This window comes from Natator depressus, chromosome 3 (genome assembly GCF_965152275.1).
Source record: "Natator depressus isolate rNatDep1 chromosome 3, rNatDep2.hap1, whole genome shotgun sequence".
In the NCBI taxonomy this organism is placed as follows: Eukaryota; Metazoa; Chordata; order Testudines; family Cheloniidae; genus Natator; species Natator depressus.
Window position 1 is genome coordinate 157,743,497 of NC_134236.1, and position 26,751 is coordinate 157,770,247.

The 26,751-nt window shown below is 43.6% G+C and overlaps 1 protein-coding gene across 2 annotated transcripts in view; it reads right to left on the reverse strand.

Annotated features, from left to right (window-relative positions):
- The window catches only part of XDH (xanthine dehydrogenase), a 73,771-nt gene that overhangs the window by 22,740 nt on the left and 24,280 nt on the right, over positions 1-26,751 (reverse strand). For both annotated transcript variants that reach the window (XM_074949154.1, XM_074949153.1), the window contains 13 exons: positions 26,355-26,448; positions 24,203-24,312; positions 17,899-18,083; positions 14,306-14,480; positions 13,485-13,574; positions 12,535-12,704; positions 11,031-11,154; positions 10,388-10,507; positions 6,810-6,906; positions 4,687-4,811; positions 2,699-2,832; positions 1,041-1,128; positions 199-285 (listed from right to left, as the gene is read on the reverse strand). In XM_074949154.1, coding sequence (XP_074805255.1) covers positions 199-285; positions 1,041-1,128; positions 2,699-2,832; positions 4,687-4,811; positions 6,810-6,906; positions 10,388-10,507; positions 11,031-11,154; positions 12,535-12,704; positions 13,485-13,574; positions 14,306-14,480; positions 17,899-18,083; positions 24,203-24,312; positions 26,355-26,448 — 1,599 coding nt within the window. The remainder of the gene's footprint in view (positions 1-198; positions 286-1,040; positions 1,129-2,698; positions 2,833-4,686; positions 4,812-6,809; positions 6,907-10,387; positions 10,508-11,030; positions 11,155-12,534; positions 12,705-13,484; positions 13,575-14,305; positions 14,481-17,898; positions 18,084-24,202; positions 24,313-26,354; positions 26,449-26,751) is intronic.

The window sequence follows — 26,751 nt, forward strand, 5'->3', positions numbered from 1 at the left end:
GTACTGCACAATGGCCCCATTCTGTCTTCAGTTACAATGGAGAACAAAATGAGTGAGTGTTGCTGGGGACAGCTGAAAATTGAATGCAACTCTGAAATGAAATGCGGCAGGCCTCAGTCTCCAAGACAAGCTTCTTTCCCAACATTTCTGTCAGGTCAGTTTCTCTAGTTAACAGCCAGGACATTTTTTCCTACTTACGGCCAGAGAAAGATCTTCAGAGTTGCCCCCATTGCTGTAGTAGGACACCTCCAAACTATTGATCTTGCCATTCTTCATGAAGCCGACCTGAGAAAAACAGTCCCTTCAGATTTATCCTCACTAGGTGCTTAAGTCCATACAACCCTTCCTACTGACATCTTGACAAGAAGAGATCACTCCTCAGGTAGAGAAGACAAAATGTCATAGAAACAACTTTGTTCCAAAAAAACCCCCCAACCCTGAATGGCCCTCATGTTGATAAAAGGTGGCAGCTTGTCAGCCCTGGTGGGTGACGTCTTCTGCTTAGTCACAGAACAACTACATCATGGGCAGTACCAGTGGAGGCTTCTCTCACAAGGGGTCCCATCAATGAGCCTCAACCTTCCCCCAGAAGGAACACCTCTTGAGTGAGTATCGTTCATTCATGGTGGCCAAACCCTCTTTTTTTCCCCCCAAAGAAAAGTCAAATATAAAGAGAAGCTCCATGAGGTTTTGAGAAGGCATGAGGTAACAGAACTTTACATAGAACAATAACAAATTCATGGCCATCTAAAGAGCGTTACATTTGTCAATATGCCACATGCTGTAGTTGCAGTGGAGACAGAAATTAGATACTTCTGCTCCAAAAGCTCAGGCTTGCCCTTCTTCAGCTAAAGGAGAATCTCAGTTAGGTGTCAGCAGTTTAGGGAATATGACCCAGGTGAGCCTCTCTGATTCTATCCAGTACAGGTCAGTGACATACACACTAGCTAATTCATTACAATACCTCACTACTCAGTTACACTTGTTAACGTGACATTATCTAGATAATACATGTATATTTTTTCACAATGTCTGTGTACCTTATAGCGTCCCAAAAAGGGGTGTCTCCCACCAGTAATCAGCATATCCTCATCTCGATCCAGCATGCATCGTACAGGGTGACCAATCCTGTTAAAGGATACATTGATCATGTTGAGTCTGAAACTTGCTACCTTCTTGGCACAGGGAAAGACTTCTCTCTTTTTGTATGATTTTTCATTACAACTAAGCTGCAGATTGGCAGTGGCTGCATGAGCTAGCAAGTAAATTACCTGGATTATTCTCTTTCCTCTCAAGCAATTAGCATTATGGATGGGCAGGAGAGGCCAAGATCTGTCTTCTTATAGAGTGGGATTTGGTGTTTTATACTCTTGCAACAGTGCCTAGATACTAGGGCTTCTTGGAAACATGGATACTAATCATTAAGTAATTCATCATTAATTAACATCCTCTAGCGAGCTTAATTATGTAATGGTGCTGAGCGTAACTAGCCTTCTGTTTGACAGCCTGACTTTAGCCTGGTTTTAGTTGTTTAGTTATTTAAGTGAGTTTACATTTCATCCCTTAGGAGGAAGAGTTGCTTTCCCTTGTCTAATGAGCCTTCTGCCTTTCATCTGCTTTTTCTGAGGTTTCAGAGCAGAAACATCCAGGAATATGAAATACTTTATGTGGCTTACAGAGGGCAGAGGAAAAACAAATAAACTGTTTTATTGATTCCTGAGAAAAGGCAAGAGTTTCTCCACCACAGCAACTGACCCCAGTGGACTCCATCAAAGTTACTGCTGCTGTGCAGTATCCAGGCAGTATCTTTGGCAGAGTGCATCCCCGCTTTATGACAGGTTGCACACACAACTCTCACTTCGAAGTACATATTCAGTTACAAAAATGGAAACTGTACAGTTAAAGATGGGCCCCCATCAAAGCTCCAGAAACAAAAACCTTAAATTTGGGGTTTGTTTGAAATCCTGATCCAAATTTCACAAATGGCCAGGCTCTTTATGATGGGCTGAACCAAAACCCCAGGTCCAAACACCCCTGAATTTTGGGGCATTTGACATTCGGGTTCAGTATTCTGTAGATTGGGCCCATCTCTAAGTACAATCAAAATGTCAGCGGGTACACGGAAAGAGCAGGCAGCGGTGGTGCAGGGTTAGTAATATCAGCAAGAATTAGGGTGGGGAACTGGTTGTCATATCCCTGTTGGTACACAGTGTAGCTGAGGTGAGGTTTGTGCTGGGTTCTGAAAGCGGCTGGGGAATCAGTGAAGTGAAAGAAGGGAACCAAGCATTTCAGATACAGTAGCTACATGGAAACACAGAAGGATCAACAATGTGGCTTTATTTCCTTCAGGTTCCCTCAGTTGATGTTAGAAATGGCTGTCATCCTGCTGCTCTGCCCACTCTATTCACATGTATTAACAAACCATTCGAGGGCTGCATCTGCTTGAAAGCCGTTTAAACTTCCCTTTCCAGCTGAGGATCCCATCAGTGACCTACCCCAGGGATTCTCAACCCTGTTAAAAGCCTTTGGGAGTAAGAAGCTGAGAAAGATTCTGGTCCAGGAAGCAAGAGCTTCAGCACCAGTCCTGAATCAAAAGCACTCCGACCTCCCTCATCTTGTTAAAAAGGACAATGGTATGTGACCCCTGGGTCTATGCCGTAGGTGGCAAAGGAGCCCACCTCTCAACAGCAAAACTTACTTGAATGCAGCCACAGCTACTGCTGTTGACAAAATAGTATTTCTGGACTCCTTGCCTCCAAAACCTCCTCCCATTCTCTTCACTCGAACTAAAATTCGATTCGCTGGGACCCCTAATGCATTGGCAACACATTCCTAAAGGGAAAAGGAAATAGGTTAGTCATGCAGGCAGCAGTGAGGGCACTTGGGAGCTAGAAACAAAAACAGCCTCAGTCTTAACTTTCTCTCTCCTATGTCTTTAGCATCAACATAGGTGCTCAGACACTGTGGTCATGGGGGGAGGGTCATACAAGAAGACTGATGGATAAATAGATAAGACAAAGCTTCCAGACAAGTTTGCACACCATCTCCACTTGCAGAAAAGGCTCTGTGTTTTTCAGGCTCTGTGTTTTTCAGGCAGGAAGCTTGTAATCAAGGAACTGGAATCGAAAGTCATCTGCTTGCTAGGTTCCTTACCTATTAATAGAGTCTTTTTACCAACTTAAGAAGGAACAGAAGAATTGTCATGCTGGATCAGACCAGCAAGTCCACCTAACCCAGTACCCTGTCTCCAACAGTGGCCAGGGCCAGAAGCTTCTGAGGAAGGGGTAAGATCCCTGCAGAAGGCAGATGTGGGATAATCTATCCCCCACAAAGAGACCAAGATGAGACCTAATAGTTAGAGATAGGCCCAAGATCTGAAGCATGAGGTTTAATATCCCTTCCAAAAGTTTTACCGTAATTAATAACTATGGATATTCCCAATAGCCATATAAAAGTCCATTCTCTTTTTGGAGTGATTGTAGAGCTCATTGGAGGCACATTATTGTTCTTCAGTCTTCAAGGTTTTAATTTATCCACAAGAATACAAAAGCACAGGCAGAGCCTTTGCAAGCTCACCCACATTTCCCTGCTTGGTCTGAAGTAAGGTGACCAGATGTCCCAAATTTATAGGGACAGTCCCGATATTTGGGACTTTGTCTTATATAGGTGCCTATTACTCCTCATCCCCTGTCCCGATTTTTCATACTTGCTGTCTGGCCATCCTATTCTGAAAGGATCACCCCTACAGAGGAAAGGATCGTTCCAGTTAATTGAGTTTTATATCACCCCCATCTCTGTAGTGAAATTCAACCTCTGTGCCCATTCAACCCTTGGCCTCTCTGCTGAGATAGCCAACAACTAATGCAGGGGTGGGCAAACTTTTTGACCTGAGGGAAACATCGGGGTATGGAAATTGTATGGCAAGCCATGAATGCTCAAGAAATTGGGGTTACAGCTGTGGGAGGGGGGAGGGGCTCCAGCTGGGGGGTGCGGGCTTTAGGGTGGGGCTGGGGATGAGGGGTTTGGGGGTGCAGGAAGGGACACCAGGCTGGGACCAATGGGTTCAGAGGGCTGGAGGGGGATCAGAATGGGGCAGGCTGTTGGGGCACAAGGGGGGGAGGTGAGGGCTCTGGCTGGGGGTATGGGCTCTGGACTGGGGATGAGGGGCTTGGGGTACAAGAGGTGGCTCTGGGCTGGGATCGAGGGGTTCAGAGGGCAGGAGGGGGATCAGGGCTATGGCAGGTTATTGGGGTTCGGGGGGGCTCAGGGGTGCAGGCTCCGGGTCGCGCTTACCGCAAGCAGCACCCGGAAGCATGTCCTCCCTCCAGCTCTAAGACATGGTAAACCCCCGACCCTGCTCCCCGTCGGGAGCTGAGGGCTGGATCAAAAGGTCTGATGGGCCGGATGTGGCCCGCGGGCCATAGTTTGCCCACCCCTGGACTACTGCAAGCTAAAATGGAAGGGTTTTTTGCAACATGAACACTTGCCACCAGGAACTGGATTACCACTGGTGACCTAAATGTAAAAGACTTTATAGCCTAGTCCCATCTCTCTGAGCCAGCTTTCTATTTTCACACAAGAGAAATCTAGCATCTATTGCAGACGTACAGTTTATCCCAGTCTAATAGGAGTGATCTCCATAGCACCAAATTCACCATGGACAGATGGGTCAATAAAAGAAGTTACCTGTGTCTTCATTGGATTCTGGGTGGACACAAACAGTTCCATCTCTCCATCTTCACCTTTAGGCACGGCAATGGTGCAGTGAGTCTCCAGATAAAAGTGTTCCTGCCCACCAATGTATATTTCCCCTACAGAACCAATGAAAAGGTGTGTAGAAACATGCAGGCCCATTGCTGCTACAGGGCTGTTTGCAGCTCTGTCCCCTTTCTGGTCTCTCTGAGTGTACCCCCTCAAGTGGTAGGCCTCATGTCTTTATCTGTTTTGGGGTGGAATGTCACAAGTCTCACACTATTGGACCAGGTTCTGGGTACAACAACCCATCTATGACTGCTTATTACCCTGCAGGTTCAACTGGATACCTGTGTTTCTTTCCTTCGGGAGCCAGTGACCAGTGATATATAGCGAGCAAACACCCTTCTTAAAACCACCAGTAGGAACAAAGCATTAGGGAAATGGAATTTTAAAACAACAAGCAAGTCTACACACATGGCTACCTTAGCTAAGGTCCTACCATCCCACGACAGCTACCCTAGGCAGACACCAGACAGCAGGTTCCTGTGTCTGATTCTCCCTTCACCTTTGGGAGAATGTCCTTTTAAAACCCTGCCAGAGTTCTTTGTTTTCCTGTGTTTGGCAGGCCGTGGCTATTCCGGGTCAAACTAGTTCCAGTGGCTGGCTGGAGGCTGAGGCAGGCATTCCAGCTAACACTTCTGGCACTGTCCCTGAACAGCTCTTAAGTGTTTGCTGATAAGTGGCTATTCTTCTCCTTCCTGCCTATATTCCAGAGAGGCCCCTTTTGAGTTAAATCAAGATATTCATACAGACCCCAATAACTAGGTGTGATGGGTGTCCACCCCACACATGACTTGAAGGGGTTAAGGTGGCCAGGTGGGCCAATTAACTCCCCAGGCTGCACCTGGAGGAGGAGTCAGGGAGCAGGGATCGATTAAATGAGGCTCAGGAACAGTAGGGGACTGTATAAAGCCCCAGAGCTGAGAGCAGAATGGGGCTCCAGGGAAGTAGTCTGCAGTCACTCCCTGGGAGAAAGGAGGTGTGTGGGGGGAGCAGAGATAGGTAGCCTACAGTTCCTTCCTGGGAGTAGGGAGTTTGGGCTGCCAAACCCAGAGAAGGAGGAGAGCCAGAAAGATAGGAGAGGCTCAGGGGAAAGGCAGCAAGGTATAGGATATCAGCAGCCAAGCGCTGCCCGGAGAGGGCCCCAGAGTTGGAACCTGGAGTAGAGGACAGGCCTGGGTTCCCCTGTCAGTCACTGAGGAAGTGGCACACACCAGATGGCAGAGAGCGGACAGCCTGGGACAGTTTGCCTTGAAAGACTTTGGTACACCAGAAGGGGAGGATCATAGTGACCTGACTGGAAAGCCGAGTCATGAAAAGGAAGCTGCAGCTTCTGGAGTGAGAGGGGCCATAGGATGAGAGAAGAAGATGAGTGGAAAGACCACCATAGGAAGGTTCAGCACCTGGATAGAGCTAATCCCCAGAGCAGCCAGGAGGAGGCGCCCTAGTGGTGAGTGCACCCCGTGACACCAGGCCAATATATAATATTAATAAATTACTACAGGACAGCTCCATATTTGTCACAAGAACTTTTAAAAGGGACTATGCCCTCATTTTCAAAAGGGATTTAGGCACTTAGAAGCCTAAATCCATTGATTTTCAAGGAGACACAGGCTCCTGAGGCCTTATCTACATGGAGAAACAGACTGGAATAAACCGTTCCAGAATAGTTCCTTGTGTGGGCACTCTATTTCTGAATAAAAGTTGCTAAGTGGAGTAATTAATTAGCCCATAATTAAGTGACTTTTATTCCAAAATAGTGTTCACACAGGGATCTATTCCAGTCAATTTCTCCAGGTGAACAAAGCCAATGTGTCTAAGTCACTTTAGAAAATTTGACATCGGAACTTTTGGAAGTTTTACCCATTGTCTATTTACACAAAGTTATTTTCAGTAAAATGAAACCTTGCGCCCAGTCCAACAAGCCTTATTCACATGATAAAATCTTACTCATGCAATTGCTTCTCTTGATTTCAATGGGATTTCTCATGTGAAGGTTGCAGGCTAAGGAGCTATATCTGTTCAAAAAATAGAGTTGATATATTCGTGCTCACCTTCCACAACGTGATCGGATTCTTCAAATCCGTTCTGGACATCTCCTTTCTCAATCTTCTTTGGAGACTTATAAAAGGATTGTTTCTCAATAGCTTCCTGGGAAAACATAGTTACACATTAAAGTTTCCTGGAAAGACAGTAGATCAAAATATTTCAACTAGAGTGGCATCAGTACTTTTCTCTAATTCAAGAGGAAGTTTGTGGGACAAAGCCAGGAAAACTGGCTTGAGACTAATTAAATTTTTAATTGTAAAGGCCTGTTGATATCTGAGTTAAGGCTTGTCGAAAATTTTCCATCTAAATTGTCTTTTGACAGAAAATTGGGGTTTCAACAAAAAATTGTGACATGTCTGCTTTCTGTGGAAAATTGTATTTTTTTGTTTGTTTGTGTTTTGGCCAAAAATAGGAGTTGTCATTTGCTCATCATGTTCCAATTATTCTCTGTGGGCTGAGATCCCCAGCTGGACTATATTCCCTATAATGCATCACAGACAGGGACCCCGTGATGCATATCTTTCCCTCAGCAAGAGAGGGAGACAGTGATGCATTATGGGAGATATAGTCCCATGAGGGATCCCAGCTCATGAAGAGAATAGGGCCACAAGAAGCAAATTACAACTCCCATTTTCAGCCTAAATATTTTGTTTTTTTATTTTTTTCAGTGCTTTCATTTTTGTCAAAAAATTCCATTTGGAAAAAAACTGTTTCGACCAGCTCTAATCTGGGCCCTTAAATGATCTGACATTTTCATACCAAAGGTCGCATCAGTTATTTGATAGCCTCCAAAAATGAACAACTTTCAAATACAGTTTGTGAATTTACAAGGAAACTTCCTCATAAAATACTCCAAAAACACGAAGAGCTACATTCAAGCAGTGTCAATGAAAGATATCTATATATCTATCCGCTTTATGCCTGTACAGTCAGATAAACCCATTTCATGTTACAAGTCACATGGACATGCAGTACTGATCATTACAAAATTCACTAGAATCCCATGGTAACTTTAAATCCTTAGAATTCTTATTTAAGTCTTATAAGTACTGTTAGCAACAGTTAGTTTCTCTTATCCAGTGGTGATTTATGATTCAATATTGACATTTGCTTGTATCATCAGAAACACATGCAATGGTCATGAATTGTTTATACACAGAGTTCTTCTGCTTTGGAAACTAGCTAACTGATTGTATTTTCATGGGTTTGTCCTCAATGTGTCAATAGAAATGTCTAAAGTAAGTTTCAAGGGCCATTTTCTTAATTTCATTTGTCTTAGAAAAGAGGCAAAATGTTCTGCAAAGTCTCACATAGAGTTAATACGGTAAGGTAGTTAGAGGGCTCCATTTTCCTCTCACACCACTGCACGTTAGGAGTAACCCCAATGAAGTCTCACCTGTCTGAAGCAGGTGTGCAATCTGAATCAGGCCCAGAATATTGAAAATGAGCCAAATTCTGTACTGATATACCCCTGGTACAAACCTAGTGACTTCACACTGACTGCGATCTTTCACAGAACTTGGACCACTGCCTTCATATTAGACATATTGGTATGTACTGGAGCAGTGGTTCCCAAACTTGTTCCGCTGCTTGTGCAGGGAAAGCCGCTGCCGGGCCAGGCCGGTTTGTTTATCTGCCGCGTTGGCAGGTTTGGCCGACTGCAGCTCCCATTGGCCGCGGTTCACTGCTCCAGGCCAATGGGAGCTGCTGGAAGCGGCCGCCAGTACCTCCCTCGGCCCGCGCCGCTTCCAGCAGCTCCCATTGGCCTGGAGCAGCGAACCGTGGCCACTGGCCAAACCTGCCAACGCGACAGGTAAACAGACTGGCCAGGCCCAGCAGGGGCTTTCCCTGCACAAGCAGCGGAACAAGTTTGGGAACCACTGTACTGGAGTATTCCTAGAATACTCAAGGAGCTGACTGAGGAGATATCTGAGCCATTAACCATTATCTTGGAAAAATCATGGAAGATGGAAGAGATTCCAGAGGACTAGAAAAGAGCAAATATAGTGCCCATTTATAAAAAGGGGAATAAGGGCAGCCTGGGGAATTACAGACCAGTCAGCTTAACTTCTGTACCCGCAAAGATAAGGGAGAAAATAATTAAGCAATCAATTTGCAAACACCTAGAAGATAATAAGGTAATAAGTAACAGTCAGCATGGATTTGTCAAGAGCAAATTGTGTCAAACCAACCTAATAGCTTTCTTTGAGAGGGTAACAAGCCTTGTGGATGGGGGGAAGCAGTAGATGTGGTATATCTTGACTTTAGTAAGGCTTTTGATACTGTCTCACATGACCGTCTCAAAAACAAACTAGGGAAATACAAGGTGGGTGATAACTTCTCTCTGGAACAGTTTTCCAGCCAGCTATCAGTGGTTGACAGTCAAGCTGGAAAGGCATAGCGAGTGGGGTCCTGCGGGGCTCAGTTCTGGGTCCAGTTCTGTTCAATATCTTCATTGACAATTTAGATGATGGCATAGAGAGCACACTTATAAAGTTTGCAGATGATCCCAAGTTGGGAGGGGCTGCAAGTGCTTTAAAATTCAAAATGATTTGGACAAACTGGAGAAATGGCCTGAAGTAAATAGGATGAAATTCAATAAGGACAAATGCAAACTACTCCATTTAGGAAGGAACAATCAATTGCACACATACAAAATGGGAAATGTCTGCCTAGGAAGGAGTATTATGGAAAGGGATTTGGGGGTCATAGTGGATCATAAGCTACACAAGAGTCAATAGTGCAACTCTTTTGCAAAAAAAGCAAACCATCATTCTGGGATGTATTAGCGGGAGTGTTGTAAGCAAGACACAAGAATTAATTCTTCTGCTTTACTCTGTGCTCATAAGACCTCAACTCGAGTCCAGTTCTGGGTGCCACATTTCAGGAAAGATGCAGACAAATTGGAGAAAGTCCAGAGAAGAGCAACACAATTATTAAAGGTCTAGAAAACATGACCTATGAGGGAACATTGAAAAAAAATTGGGTTTGTTTAGTCTGGAAGAGAGAAGACTGAGAGGGGACATAACAGTTTTCAAGTACATAAAAGGCTGCTACAAGGAGAAGGGAGGTAAATTGTTCTTGTTAACCTTTGAGGATAGGACAAGAAGCAATGGGCTTAAATTGCAGCAAGAGAGGTTTAGGTTGGACATTAGGAAAAACTTCCTAACGGTCAGGGTAGTTAAGCATGGGAATGAATAAATTGCCTAGGAAGGTTGTGGAATTTCCATAATTGGAAATTTTTAAGAGTAGGTTAGACAAACACCTGTCAGGGATGGTTTAGATAACACTTAGTTCTGTCATGAGTGCAGGGGGCTGGACTAGATGGCCTCTCAAGGTCCCTTCCAGTCCTATGATTCCATTCCCAACCAATATAATATCAGAGCTTTATTTTGTTCTATTTAGGCTCTTCTACCACACCCATCAGGGTAGAGCTATGTCACAAATGCTAAAAACATGAGTGACTTAATACACAACAACAATAACAACAATCCAATTAGCCATATTCAGGAAAACAGGACTGAAGCGGGCATTATGGGGTCTTAGGCTGACTAACCATATGATCAAATCTGTGCCATCCTACCTGAATGGTGACAATAGGTGTGAGGTCTTCATATTTGATCTTTACAGCTTTAGCAGCTCTTCGGGAATGTTCATGTGTGTCTGCAACCACTCCACCAATGATATGGCCAATACAAGTGACCTATGCATAAAAAGAGATTCTAATACTCACTGTAATAAATCACTGAAAGGCTCACATTGATTTCTTTTTGTGCAACATATTTTTTTGAGCAAATCAATTAAAACCAGCTTCAAGTACAATGAGAAATATTCTGATATTCAAGCACAGTGAGAAATATTTATCTACACGGGTGTAAATCCAGCTTAATGATTTGTTGCCACCAACCTGGGGCTTAAGAGTCACCCAGACAGGGGGAAGTCAGTAAATACTCATATCCCATTGCATGACAACATGGCACCTTCTGTTACTGGTAACAGGACTGGGCGAGTTTGTTGCAGCTGTCTGCAGTTTAAAGAAGAACATTCAGGGGCAGAACTCCTGGCCCCACCAAAGTTAATGTCAAAACTGCCACTGACATCAACAGAGTCAAGATTTCACTCCACATATTGCGGAGAACTTCCCCAGAAGTAGTTAACCCCACAATTTCCTGGCCTTTTATACTCCATACAAACAACTTTTTAAAAAAGGATAAGAAACTACATACCGTGTTATCAGCAAAAACAAGTTCATCATTAGCAACCCCAGTGACATTACTCCCAGGAATATCCTTAGCAGAGATGAAACACACAAAACCGGGGACACTCTGGGCTTCAGTTGTATCTATAGAACTAAACAAGTGAGGAACACCAACAGCAGAGAATTATTATTTTTCTTGTACATGGCACTATAAATTTACATGGCATATTAAAGATTCTACAGGGCCTGATTTTCTGCCCTGACTCTCTTGCCCTCTGTCCAGTCATTCACAAGTGTGCAGGGCAGGTGTAGAATGATGCCAGATCAGAATGGTAACACTTTGTACTCCTTTAGCATAGGTGTAAATGGCTACACAAGGGGCAAGGCAGTGAAGAATTATGCCCACAGAATCCAGGGGTCAGGATGGTAAAACACTCAGACTGGCTGGTTGTTGTCAACGTTAAGAAATTAGTAGTCCATAAAGGAATATATTTAGATCCTTTTACAATATGCTACTCTGAGAGATAAGCATCTCACTCACTACTACATGAATCGTTAACCAATAAGAGAATGCATAAACAAAATATCTTAGTTAGATAAATAGATATACACAGAGAAAGCTCCTTGTAATGGGTTGGTTGGGGCCATTTTTTGGCTCGCTTGTACACCATTTACACTTGCCTGTAAGTGTGATTACAATTTAAAATCCTGTAAACCAACAGTCTGATGAAATGGTTTTTTTAGTGACCACTGACAATGACATTTAGCTAAAACTTTTTTCTGTAGAATTCTGTTTTCAGCTACAGCCAGTCAAAGGTGTTTCAGTCATCAATGAACTCTTAGTACACCAATATTTTCCAGACTGCCAGACAAATGCATGCTAAGGAGGATGGGAATGTCTATTATTATGGTTAATACAGGAAATAACCATTAAATACTCATGTAATGGTTTTAATATATTGATTTCAAAGTGCTTTCTAAAAGGTAGGTACACACTATTATCTTTGTTTACGGAGGGGAACTGAAGCACAGAGATGTGGAGTGACTTGCCTAAGTTCACACAAGGAACAGAATCCAGGTTTCTTGACTTCCAATCTGATGCCTAACCACTGAATTAATCTACTTCCCCAGACAATACTGTAATATACGTCTTTCAGATAAGACATAACATTGTTTCGGCCTTCTGATCATTATGGTTCTTAAAGATCCCATGGCACTTTTTGCAAGAGATGGATTGTGGTTTGATGTGATGGCCTACTAGCCAGTTATATTCTGCCTACCTAAATTGCCCTCCCAGCTGCTATGTCACACTCCAGGTATGACTAATAGTGCCAGGACTAATCTCTGTGTATGAAACCTGGGATTTCTCTGGGACAAATGATGTGACATAAACATAATAAATAGATCTATTTATCAACCACTGAGAAGCAACCACCTCTGAGGAGAAACAGGGCTGGTGGTCTGGACGATGCTTGAGTCCTAAGAGTTCACAGTACACAGTACAAACGCCAGTACACAGAAAGGGCACTTACATAATCTTGGCATGGGCTTTCGTGCTGGTGACCAGCGTTAAGTAACGTTCGTTTTCATAGCAAGGCATGTCATCACAATAGACAGCCTCTCCACATGCCTGTTTGGCTGCTGAAAGGTGCACCACGGGCCGTCCCACCATATCTTCCACAGACTGTCCTGCAGGCACTTCCTGTAGCAAAACACACACTAGGTATCCTTGCTCCTACCATAGGGTAACCAGATGTTGAGGCTGGGGGGTGGGGGTTAGGGGAAGGCATCTCCTAAGACAGTGATGAGGGAGGTAGGAAGTAGCTGGAGTGGGGAAAGGGAAAGTAAATATGGGTGAGTGAGTATGAGAGTGGAACAGGAAGATGCTGTGACAGAAAAAGAGGCGGGGCAGAGAAATTCGGCTTAAAGACAACTCTAAGCTAAGGAGAAGAGAAGGGTTTGAAGTGTTCTTTGACATGACCCAACAGCTTGAAGGGAGGGCTAGCATGGGAGAGTACAAATTTAAAAGCATCTTCCCCTCTCTCTGCTGAACAGAACTGGCAGTGAGTGGTGGGTTAATGTTAGCAGGCAGGGGGTGTTTGTGGATATGAGGACAGAGGTAGAAGGGAGCCAGCCCAAGAGCTTTGGGAAGCAGAAGCACAGTTTTGAATTGAATTTGGAACTGGATGGTTAGCCAGTGAATTTGACAAGGATGGGGGGAACGATGGAGCTGAACAGAAAGAGCTCTCTAGCTGCAGCCTGCTGGGAGTCATACACTTAGACAATCAGGTTTCTGGGAACCTAAAGGAGAAAACATCATAGTACTCCAGTAAGGAAGTGCTTAAAGCATCAGTAAAGATCTCAACTGTGACAGAATCCAGGCAAGGACAAATGCTGGCCATGCTCAGGAGGTGAAATAGAATATAGTGAGTCTGGACTCATGGAGGAGGCAAGCCTGGACTGTGTGCATATCGCTACTTACTTGGAAGAGTTGGACGTTGGCAACAGGATCTTTACGAAACACCTCAGTGGCACTCATGTATTTGGAGGGGACCAACTCTTTAAGGTTATTCTGCCAAAGACATGTTAAAAAATGACCATCCCTTTTACCTGTTTTCTATTTCCCTTCTCTTATGTCTCCCTGGTAGCCTCTGGCCTCTTCCTCTTTTTCACCTAACTTTCACCCCAGACTGTGCAATTTCACTTCTAATGTGGTTCAGTCTGCCAATGTAACCCAGCAGTTCAGTGATGTGATGTGTCCCCTTTACAGGCTGGTCCACATAAAGCAGTTAGACAACAGGTACTTTAGCTCAGGCAGTAGAGGCTCATGCTCTTAGCAGAGAAGGTCCAGGGTTCAATCCCCAGTAGGCTCATCCATCTTTGTACAATGCAAGAGGCAATGTTGTTACAGGCCCCTCTGGACAGCAACAGCTCTGACAACAGTGCGAGGAGAGAGCAGAAACCTAGGCGCCTGCTTGTCAGCTACAGAGCAGAGCCCACTGTAGGAGAAGTGAGGGTGCGTAGGCCAGGGTTGAGCTAATGGATCTGCAATGCAGATACTCTGATCTCTACCCTACACAGAAGAAGCAGCAGCAGCAGCCACAGCAGCTATTACAACACAGAGTGGCTTGGCAGAATGGATTCCTTCTGCACCCTCTCCCCAGCACAGGGCCTGTGCATTGAAAACAGCACTTTTCACAATGCGCTGAGAATCTGCCCACTCTGTCTGGGTTCAGTTCTACTGTGGAGTCTTTTATTTCACCCCCTCTATTCCAACCCCAGCAAGGGGAGAGCAGCACTCACATTCCCACTGGGTGACTTGTTTAATTTCTGAAGCACTATCAGATAAAATTTAAAGAAGAAACTGAGGGTGAGCGTGCGTCGGAAATCCACCATCCCACCGGGAGCTGAAGGAGACAGGTTCATCTCATCTGCCAACAGGCGGCAGGCTTCCTGCAGCAGATTTTCATTCCATTCTCTGCACAGGAACAAATAAATAATAATAATAAATAACAATAATAATATGGAGCACTTCCCTAGCACTCTACTTTGTCAAAACATTTGCCAGACATTCACTAACTAATCCTTCCAACACCTCAGCATGACGTCCTCACAAACAATGACAAATCTCTGTCTCATTTCTCATGCCTTACCCCTAGCATAACTGGGAGTTCTGTTTTAGTAAGGAGAAAGTAAGAGATGATGCAACTGTGCAGTGCTCTGCAACTGCATAATTGAGACCATTTCTCCATAGTACCTTCTCTGCTTCTGCTCTCTAAAACACTCCCCTGGTAGCCACCGTAGCAATGGTATAATCAACAACAATAACATTCCAACAGAATTCAGAGTAGCAGCCGTGTTAGTCTGTATTCGCAAAAAGAAAAGGAGGACTTGTGGCATCTTAGAGACTAACAAATGTATTTGAGCATAAGCTTCGTGAGCTACAGCTCACTTCATCAGATGCATTCAGTGGAAAATACAGTGGGGAGATTTATATACATAGAGAACATGAAACAATGGGTGTTACCATACACACTGTAACCAGAGTGATCACTTAACGTGAGCTATTACCAGCAGGAGAGCAGGGGGGGAAAAAAACCTTTTGTAGTGATAATCAAGGTGGGCCATTTCCAGCAGTTGACAAGAACATCTGAGGAACAGTGGGGGGGGGGAAGGGGGGAATAAACATGGGGAAATAGTTTTTACTTCGTGTAATGACCCATCCACTCCCAGTCTCTATTCAAGCCTAAGTTAATTGTATCCAGCTTGCAAATTAATTCCAATTCAGCAGTCTCTCGCTGGAGTCTGTTTTTGAAGGTTTTTTGTTGAAGTATTGCCACTTTTAGGTCTGTAATCGAGTGACCAGAGAGATTGAAGTGTTCTCCAACTGGTTTTTGAATGTTATAAATCTTGACGTCTGATTTGTGTCCATTTATTCTTTTAGGTAGAGACTGTCCAGTTTGATCAATGTACACGGCAGAGGGGCATTGCTGGCACATGATGGCATATATCACATTGGTAAATGTGCAGGTGAACGAGCCTCTGATGGTGTGGCTGATGTGATTAGGCCCTATGATGGTGTCCCCTGAATAGATACGTGGACACAGTTGGCAACGGGCTCTGTTGCAATGATAGGTTCCTGGGTTAGTGGTTCTGTTGTGTGGTGTGTGGTTGCTGGTGAGTATTTGCTTCAGGTTGGGGGGCTGTCTGTAAGTAAGGACTGGCCTGTCTCGCAAGATCTGTGAGAGTGATAGGTCGTCCTTCAGGATAGGTTGTAGATCCTTGATGATGCATTGGAGAGGTTTTAGTTGGGGGCTGAAGGTGATGGCTAGGGGCATTCTGTTATTTTTTTTGTTGGGCCTGTCCTGTAGTAGGTGACTTCTGGGTACTCTTCTGGCTCTGTCAATCTGTTTCTTCACTTCAGCAGGTGGGTATTGTAGTTGTAAGAACGCTTGATAGAGATCTTGTAGGTGTTTGTCTCTGTCTGAGGGGTTGGAGCAAATGCGGTTGTATCATAGAGCTTGGCTGTAGACAATGGATCATGTGGTGTGGTCTGGATGAAAGCTGGAGGCATGTAGGTAGGAATAGCTGTCAGTAAGTTTACGGTATAGGGTGGTGTTTATGTGACTATCACTTATTAGCACTGTAGTGTCCAGGAAGTGGATCTCTTGTGTGGACTGGACCAGGCTGAGGTTGATGGTGGGATGGAAATTGTTGAAATCCTGGTGGAATTCCTCAAGAGCTTCTTTTCCATGGGTCCAAATGATGAAGATGACATCAATGTAGCACAAGTAGAGTAGGGGCATTAGGGGACGAGAGCTGAGGAAGCGTTGTTCTAAGTCAGCCATAAAAACGTTGGCATACTGTGGGGCCATGCAGGTACTCATCGCAGTGCCGCTGATTTGAAGGTATACATTGTCCCCAAATGTGAAATAGATATGGGTGAGGACAAAGTCACAAAGTTCAGCCACCAGGTTTGCCGTGACATTATCGGGGATAGTGTTCCTGACGGCTTGTAGTCCATCTTTGTGTGGAATGTTGGTTTAGAGGGCTTCTGCATCCACAGTGGCCAGGATGGTGTTATCAGGAAGATCACCGATGGATTGTAGTTTCCTTAGGAAGTCAGTGGTGTCTCAAAGATAGCTGGGAGTGCTGGTAGCGTAGGGCCTGAGGAGGGAGTCTACATAGCCAGACAATCCTGCTGTCAGGGTGCCAGTACCTGAGATGATAGGGAGTCCAGGATTTCCAGGTTTATGGATCTTGGGTAGCAGATAGAATACCCCAGGTCGGGGCTCCAGGGGTGTGTCTGTGCGGATTTGTTCTTGTGCTTTTTCAGGGAGTTTCTTGAGCAAATGCTGTAGTTTCTTTTGGTAACCCTCAGTGGGATCAGAGGGTAATGGCTTGTAGAAAGTGGTGTTGGAGAGCTGCCTAGCAGCCTCTTGTTCATATTCTGACCTATTCATGATGACGACAGCACCTCCTTTGTCAGCCTTTTTGATTATGATGTCAGAGTTGTTTCTGAGGCTGTGGATGGCATTGTGTTCCGCACGGCTGAGGTTATGGGGCAAGTGATGCTGCTTTTCCACAATTTCAGCCCGTGCATGTCAGCGGAAGCACTCTATGTAGAAGTCCAGTCTGTTGTTTTGACATTCAGGAGCAGTCCACCCAGAATCCTTCTTTTTGTTGTCTTGGTAGGAAGCTCTCTGTGGGTTAGTATGCTGTTCAGAGGTGTGTTGGAAATATTCCTTGAGTCGATGTTTTTTCCATAAGAAGATGCTGAGTCAATGAAATTGAAAAGTTCCTCCCGGGAAATGCAATGATTTCATCAACATTTAGGAATTATCAAAACGTTTCATTTCAACTTTGTTTTGATTATATATGATATAAAAGTCGAAATGACAAATTGAAAAGGGAATTTTCGGAATATTTCGTTTCTCTAAAAATTCTGAAATTTCTGCTTTTCGTCATGATTCAGGACTAAATAAAATTTGAAAATCTCGGAATTTCTCAGAGGACAAGAATTCTATTTTTGACCAGCTCAATCAGTATATTCAAACAAACAGTGGCAGATCTAAAACATGGCTATGGCTTAATGAAATAGCATCAGTGACAGACTCCACAGTTCTTTGAGGGTGCTTTAATCCTTGCAAGGAGTACTGGAAATCACACGAGATCATGAAGGGGTCTGGGTAAGGTCAGACAAGCCCCCAGATCTATGCAGGGTTTTATACAAACTTCGCACTCTTCTGTCCCTTGTTTTTCATGACCTCTTACATATACCATAAGTGAGGATTCAGAAAATTTGGTCTGCTACTATAAAAATAACCCTTTAAAATGAACACTGTTGCACTAAGAGGCCCTTCTGTGCTAAAAAGATCAGATTATGATTCTCCTACCTGCCGATAAGATCCTGGCAAGTTTTTTCTGCCAGTACAGTTGTGGGAGCCATTCCTCCATAGGTCAGCTTAATCTCCTGGACTCGGTTGCTACCTTCATGAAACAGGACTCTCATTCCACAGGTCACTATAGCAATGTCATCCTCCCGACGGGAAGCCTGCTTGAAGGCTGAGAAATACTCACGCTAGAGGAAAGGAAAGAATTTGTTCTCAACCTGGGTCACAAGCAAGGGCAGAAGACTGTGGACAGCCGAGTAATCTATCCCTGTGACAAGGCTACCCACGAGAATCCCAGATGGAGAGCTGACTTTGCATTCTGAATGAGGAATCATGCTTCAGACAAGACCATTTTTCACATGATTCAAAGCTGGGTGTTAGGCCAGCTAAGAAAGGTCCAGTCCATCAGGTGCTGTTATAAAGTCACTCATTCTTCCTGGGAAGGTTTGAAAACTGTTGGGGACTATTCTTTTGATCCTGTCCTCTCTCTTCTCTAGCTTTGGGAAAGAAATGAATGACTATGGATTTTCACACTACAGCTATATGAGTAACTGATTTTTTGGTTCACTGGCCAAACCAAAAAATATTTTTAAAAAATTGTTTGAATTTTTTGGCAAACCAATAAGTTGAAAAAATGTGTGTCCAAACAAAATGTTTCATGCAGAACTAAACATTTCATTTTGTTTTTGAGGATTTTCACCTTTTAAAAGCATGAAGTAAAAGTAAAACAGATTTCTAAATGATGAGTCATTTCTATTCAAAACAATCAAACCATTTCAACAGAAAATGTCAAAATGAAATGCTTTGAGTTTTTGGTGAAATTTTTAAACTATTTTTTGAGCAAAACAATTTGGCAATTTCAACATGAATTCACAAAATATTTGGGTCACCACCTCTGCATTTTTTCGAGAAAAAATGTTCCAGAGGGAAAAGGTTCACCCAGCTCTATTTCCCTCTCTCAACAATTCCATCATTTTCTCATGTTAATTAAATACAGGCCTGATTTAAAAAAAAATAGATCCAAATAACACAGATCTGGGGAGTCCTTGAAATTTTAACTCAAAGACAGAACTAAATTTCACACCAGCTCTAAAATGGGTCAGACTAAGAGCATGGATCCAAACACCTCCTAACTTGTTCGTTCAGTTTGTTCTCCGGCGGGGTTTTATCCCATCTAGTTTATGTCTCTAGGAATGGGGATTCCAACATTCCTTTTACTTTTAAAAAAAATCTCAGGCAGTTCTCTTCAGCAGATCCGAGTATCTGGCATGGACTCCCTGTATCTCTCCAACTTATTGGCTCTTTGCCTCATTCCAAAATATTCCTCTTCTTTTCTCTCTTGCTTCTATCGCTTAATTTCTGTCTACTCCTCATAACTAACTGCTCAAAGTTTTTCACCATAGAAGCCAAATTTTCAGCGACACTCCATTAATGAATTTACAAAAACTGCAGGTGGATCCAAGTGTGCACTCAAAAGCCAACATGAATTTGTGTAAAACTGGCAATTATATGTGCAATTGCTGAATTGCTGAGCTAAACGCAGATTAAGGGAAATCAGCTAAACATCTGGGGCCAGAACCTAAGGCTATGTCTACACTACCACTTATGTTGGCAAAAGTTATATCACTCAGGGGTGTGAATATTACACACACACACACACGAGTGACATAAATTACACTGGCACGTGGGCTAGTGTGCACAGCACTATGGCAGTGGGAGAGCTTCTACTGCTGCTTGTTGTGGGTGGATTTATTATGCCAGCGGGAGAGCTCTCTCCAGTCAGCATAGAGTGACTACACGAGAGATCTTACAGAGGCACAGCTGCCTCAGTACAGCTGCGCCACTGTAAGCTCTCTAGTGTAGACATACCTTAGTTAGTGTAAATCAGTATAGCTCCAGGGGCACAAGGGAACCCAATCCCTGCTTGACTGGGACTGCTGATGTGTGGCTACAACTTACTCCTAACTAAAAGGTCAGCATGCAGCTAAACTTGTCCAAACTGCACACAGAGGATGGCATTTGATGGAATAAGGGAGTCGATGGGCAAGGGGTTTGTGACTTTTTTCTGCCCGGTGCAGAGGACCTTGCTGAGCACTTGACTCACATCCATGCTGGAGCATAACAACCACCTCGCATTCCTGCTGTGCACCATGAGTGACTAGCAGGAACCTTTTCTTTTTCAGAATATTTTCTTCAGGGCACAAATAGCTGCCACATTCAACGCACACCAGTTCACCTGCAACTAATGATGCTCAATGTGTACAAATAATACCAGCTTCAACTAGCTGATCGGGAGGGCCTTAGTTCATATTGGACCTAGTCTTTCCCTGCCATACAGGGTATGAGAAACTCCCACTGAAATTACTGGTATCCTGCAGTAAGCAAAGAATCAGTCCCTTTATGTCACTCTTTTCAGTAGTTTGCTGTAAAGAGTGTTCAGTGATGGTATGTATGCAAGACGCTGAGCAGCAGCAAGTTCTGGTCAGTTAATTATCCCCCCAGCAGCAGCAGCCAGAAGTGATCCCTCTATTGTTTCTAATGAGTGCACTCTCTCAAGAGCCCGGTTTTGTACATTGCGAGCTCATTACTGGAAGTGCACAGCTGAAGCTTTCATGTCACATCCTCCATGCATCTTTCTATACATGGCCCTAATTAGTGTGCAGCCAGCAGATAATATGAAAGCAGCATGTATTGGTGACCTGCTTGCCAACGCACCTCATTCTGCCAATTTGCTTGTTATGCTAATTAACTAGCAAAGAAGAGGAAATGCAGCCTCTGCCCTCACTTTGCATTTCAATAGAGCTTTCCAGTAATGAAATGACAGTGAGAGGTTGACACTCAGCAAATCTCCTGCAGACTCCATATCTGAGGCTATGCCTTCACTACCCAAAAGGTGCGTTTTTTACAGTGAGATAACTAACACAAGCTAAACAAGGCACCTGCAGCTTACCCCACCATGTACCTACACAAGGTCAACACTATGCTCCCCCAACACACAGCTGACCTTGGCTAGCTATGCTATGGTAAAACTACCATGCCTTGTCTCCACTAAGATTTTACAGTGGGCTAGCTAACTTGCATTAGTCATCTGTCAGTAAAAACACATCTTTTTGACTGTGAGCAGTAAAGACAAAGGGAGAAGGGATTTTCCCAGTAGCATCAAGAGTTACAGATGCAAATCAAATTACCCTTTTCTTTCCCCTCCCCCAAGTGTCAGATGGCAGCAACCCCAGCTTACATCACATTAACAATGCCAACTCAATGGACAAAGTGTAATAGCCAATGTTCACATTTTCAGGGACATCACTGCCATGTGAACTTCTTCCACCACCCAACACCACCTCCGTCACTCTTCACAAAAGAGGGAGGTCAGTGGAGATGTCCAATAATAACATTACAATTAGAGGACACTAATGTGAGAGATGAAGGAGGGGTTGGTTGTCACCCTTTGAATTTTCTCCTGCTGGGTAAACCCGTTTACATCATGAAGCTGAGGATACAGAGCAAAACTCAAGATGAAAAGATCCCAAAGTGCAGGTATACAAACTAGAGGGATCAGCATTCACCATCAAAATGCCATCTCCGCGGGATAAAACAACGGTGTAACAAAACTACAGCAACACTGAACAACAGTGAAGATTGCTGAACACGGGGCTTGAAATCTCTATTTTGTTAAAGCAGCTGTACACAGGTGTGACACCAGTGAAATCAACAGAATTACACCAGTATAAAACCGGTGTGACACAATGGAAAATCAGACCCTTCATACTGGCACTGTGCTAAACCAGCCTTTCTTTAACTTGGTTTACCAATTGCCAAAACCTGTGATCCCAGAACACCTTGACTGCCACTTAGAAGAGGGAAAATCCTCCTACCGTATAGATTTGTCCATCCATTGACAAACTTTAGTCTTGCTGAGCTGATCTCCATAAGCCAAAGTTCAGTCAAGAGTTCATGATATGCCAAGAGTTCAAAAGTAGCTTTGGTTTTCAAGGTCAGATGGTGACCATCTAGCATGACCTACAGGTCATGTCAATTAAGAACATAAGAACAGCCATACTGGATCAGATCAAAGGTCCATCTAGCCCTGTATCCCGTCTTCCAACAGTGGCCAATGCCACGTGCCCCAGAGGGAATGAACAGAGCAGGTAATCATCAAGTGATCCATCCACTGTCTCCCATTCCCAGTTTCTGGCAAACAGAGGCTAGGGACGCCATTGACGGACCTATTCTCCATGAACTTATCTAGTTCTTTTTTGAACCCTGGTATAGTCTTGGCCTTCACAACATCCCATCGCAAAGAGTTCCACAGACTAACTGTGCATTGTGTGAAGAAACACTTCCTTTTGTTTGTTTTATACCTGCTGCCTACTCATTTCATTTGGTGACCCCTAATTCTTGTGTTATGAGAAGGAGTAAATAACACTTCCTTATTTACTTTCTCCACACCAGTCATGATGGTCTTAATGGATATGAAAAAATTTAGGTTCCGAGGAGGACAATTGTATGACTCATTATTGATAATGCTATATAGAGCCTTTTACCTCTGTATAATGACAGGTTTCAGAGTAGCAGCCGTGTTAGTCTGTATCCACAAAAAGAAAAGGAGTACTTGTGGCACCTTAGAGACTATCAAATTTATTTGAGCATAAGTTTTCCGTGAGCATCCGATGAAGTGAGCTGTAGCTCATGAAAGCTTATGCTCAAATAAATTTGTTAGTCTCTAAGGTGCCTCAAGTACTCCTTTTCTTTTTACCTCTGTGTGACTCGTTAAAATTCAAACCAGGCCAGTAGTGAACAGATCTGATCATTGTTCAGTCTAAAGTGAGTTTCATGGCTTCAGTCCAGGTCCCAGCAGAATAAAATCCACATTGCAAAAACCACCATCCTGATCAGCCCCTCTGTTTACAGTCTCAGCAAACAGGCCAAGGACTGTATGGACACAGAGATTGCACTACCTTCTTATCCCTAGAGACTAACTTTTCAGCGTACACTCAAGAAACATAGATCCATAGATTCCATGGCCAGAAGGGACCATGGTGATCATATAGTTTGACCTCCTGTATAGCATAGCCATAGAACTAACTTCCCCAAAACAATCCCTATAGCTTTTACAAAAGCATCCAATCTTGATTTAAAAATTGTCAGTGATGAAGAATCCACCACAATCCTTGGTAAATTGTTCCAATGGTTAATTACAATAGAACTGCATGGGGAAGTTTGCAGTGCCACCAGCTTCACTGTGATCAATACGGAACTTGAATCTGCAGGAATGTTAAACTAGCACTTTCTGACAGATCTAAACTCACTTGGACGGAAAAAACGCCCCAAAACACTCAGGTGAAATGTTCTGCTGAACTGATTACTTCCTGTACAAGTTAAATGCCTGCATTTGGTAGGCTCCTCTCTCTGTTTTCAGCTGTGTATTTCTCCATAATGCCTGCTTCCCCATGTCAGCCCTACTCTTGTTATAGAGGAATGGCTCACAACTTCACTGGTCAGCCAATCAATGCTCTGGTACTTTACCTCTCCAGTTGTCATCCTGCTCCTTATGGAGATGGAACTGAACCACAACACCCAACACAGTGCAAGCAGAATTGTTTTTGACAGTTAACTAACAGTGAAGAGTCCAAAAAACAGCTGTAGTGGGGAACTGGCTGAGGATAACAAGTCCAGTTTGGGACTTTCTTGGGGAAATACCTTGTTAGACTAGCCAAAACACTGGGTAGAAAAGCCTTTCAGCTTCTCCCACTCACGTCTTTACCCACCTCCTAGAAAATCACCCAGAAAGAAGTAGAGATGTTCATTACATTTAAAATTTATTTTAAAAAATTGTATTGTCAGATAGCTTCAGAGGAAAATATTCTCAACTGTTGGAGTTAAAAATATTCCATTAATTTCCATTGGCTTGTTTTTATCTGATGTGGAACCACCCACATCTCTTGACAGCCTAAAAGGTTAAGTACGTGGAGAAGATCTATATGTGTCTGGTGGACAGACACTAAAAGAGACTTAAATAATGTTTGGAGTCCCTCATCTGGTGGCATATTACCATAGTCAAAATGAATACAGAACATTTGTGATCCAGAGGGGGGCAGCCATTCTAAAAATGACCTTCCTTCTAGCTGACCTAATTAAGCACATCTCTGCTGGAATTAGGGGCTAATTAAGCACATCTCTGCTGGAAGTCAGTCTTCAAGGAAAGGTTAGTTTAGATTAGAAGCATTAGACATTTTGGGTCCCCTATAGGGTAACACCAGCTCAGCTTTACACAGCCATTAGACTATTGTTAATTCCAGCATCTCACCTTCCTAGAGTAAGGCATCTCAATGGAGAGTAATATCTCCTTAGGCTTTAGCACTGTCTTTCTGTAACCAGTAAAGAAGTTTTCATCCATCCTTATAGTCCTTCTGCCCTCTGTAGAACAAGTTGAGGAAAGAGAAACAAATGGTTGGGCAAGTATATCAGGCAATAGTCTCCCATTTCATCCAGGTAAAGAATTATTGTCAGGCACATAGAATCATAGAATCATAGAATATCAGGGTTGGAAGGGACCCCAGAAGGTCATCTAGTCCAACCCCCTGCTCGAAGCAGGACCAATTCCCAGTTAAATCATCCCAGCCAGGGCTTTGTCAAGCCTGACCTTAAAAACCTCTAAGGAAGGAGATTCTACCACCTCCCTAGGTAACGCATTCCAGTGTTTCACCACCCTCTTAGTGAAAAAGTTTTTCCTAATATCCAATCTAAACCTCCCCCATTGCAACTTGAGACCATTACTCCTCGTTCTGTCATCTGCTACCATTGAGAACAGTCTAGAGCCATCCTCTTTGGAACCCCCTTTCAGGTAGTTGAAAGCAGCTATCAAATCCCCCCTCATTCTTCTCTTCCGCAGACTAAACAATCCCAGCTCCCTCAGCCTCTCTTCATAAGTCATGTGCTCTAGACCCCTAATCATTTTTGTTGCCCTTCGCTGGACTCTCTCCAATTTATCCACATCCTTCTTGTAGTGTGGGGCCCAAAACTGGACACAGTACTCCAGATGAGGCCTCACCAGTGTCGAATAGAGGGGAACGATCACGTCCCTCGATCTGCTCGCTATGCCCCTACTTATACATCCCAAAATGCCATTGGCCTTCTTGGCAACAAGGGCACACTGTTGACTCATATCCAGCTTCTCGTCCACTGTCACCCCTAGGTCCTTTTCCGCAGAACTGCTCCCTAGCCATTCGGTCCCTAGTCTGTAGCGGTGCATTGGATTCTTCCATCCTAAGTGCAGGACCCTGCACTTATCCTTATTGAACCTCATCAGATTTCTTTTGGCCCAATCCTCCAATTTGTCTAGGTCCTTCTGTATCCTATCCCTCCCCTCCAGCGTATCTACCACTCCTCCCAGTTTAGTATCATCCGCAAATTTGCTGAGAGTGCAATCCACACCATCCTCCAGATCATTTATGAAGATATTGAACAAAACCGGCCCCAGGACCGACCCCTGGGGCACACCACTTGACACCGGCTGCCAACTAGACATGGAGCCATTGATCACTACCCGTTGAGCCCGACAATCTAGCCAGCTTTCTACCCACCTTATGGTGCATTCATCCAGCCCATACTTCCTTAACTTGCTGACAAGAATACTGTGGGAGACCGTGTCAAAAGCTTTGCTAAAGTCAAGAAACAATACATCCACTGCTTTCCCTTCATCCACAGAACCAGTAATCTCATCATAAAAGGCGATTAGATTAGAGAGGACTTTAGAGAGGACTTTAGAGAGGACTTTGTAGTTACATAAACTAAATTTGATTTGATCTGATCTCAGTTATTTTTCCTCTTAATTTCTAACTCTTTTTAGCCAAATTCTGAACTACTTCCTCAAGTTCAGCTCAGTCCTTACACAGGCACAACTCCCACTGACTTCCATGGGAGTTTTACCTGCATAAGGACTGAGTTAAACAGGAAATAAAGATTTTGGGATATGTCCCTTTGATCTTAATTCATTCCAAACACCCAAGTGAATCAGTTTCCAACATCCCAATTAGGGATATGCGAATAAATGATTTTTCAGTTTGCTGGCAATTCCAAAACATTGAAAAAAACCATCATCTTTCAAAACACAATTTTTTTTCAAAATCTTCAGCAAGTCAAAAAGCACGTCAAATAATACTAATTAATCATTTTGTTTCAATTTCAATTTCAAGCATTTTTGGAAGGGGTATTAGTGGGATTCCTTTGAACATCTGCCATAACAAAGGCAAAAGGGATTTTTTATTGAGACTGTTGAACATAGATAGGCATTGTGGTTCTCCCTGGCTCTTTAGCACCCAGAAAGACTAAAACAGAGTCCCTAATGTTACATGCAGGGTTTTTTCCCCTGTGTTCTGGCCTGAACTAAGCAGTCAAGGGAAAGGACTGCTGATTACCCTATATCCCACACTGCCATTTTGAACTTTGAGTAAACTTACCATTTGACGCCAAAGTCAATTTGCTGCCACATGCCATAAAGACAGGGTTGAGATCGGAAATTGGACTAGCAGTCATTATATTTCCCCCAAGAGCCTGAAATAAAGTAAACCAAATACATGGATTAGAAGACAGCTGGGAAGGTATGGCTAGTGCTACTTCACTATCACTGATTCATATGTAACCCTAAAGCTTATCTAGATTCAGGTTTGTTTTGCTACCGTGACAATTTTAGGGCCTTAATTCAGTTCCAGTGATGAACACGCAAAACCCACAGAGCCAGTATCAATCCTAACCAATCCTAAGGCATTTGACTGAAATGGGTTTCAAGGATGGTCCTTATCTGTACATAAAAAATGCCTCACGCTCTAATCATTCATGATAATGGTTCCAAAATTG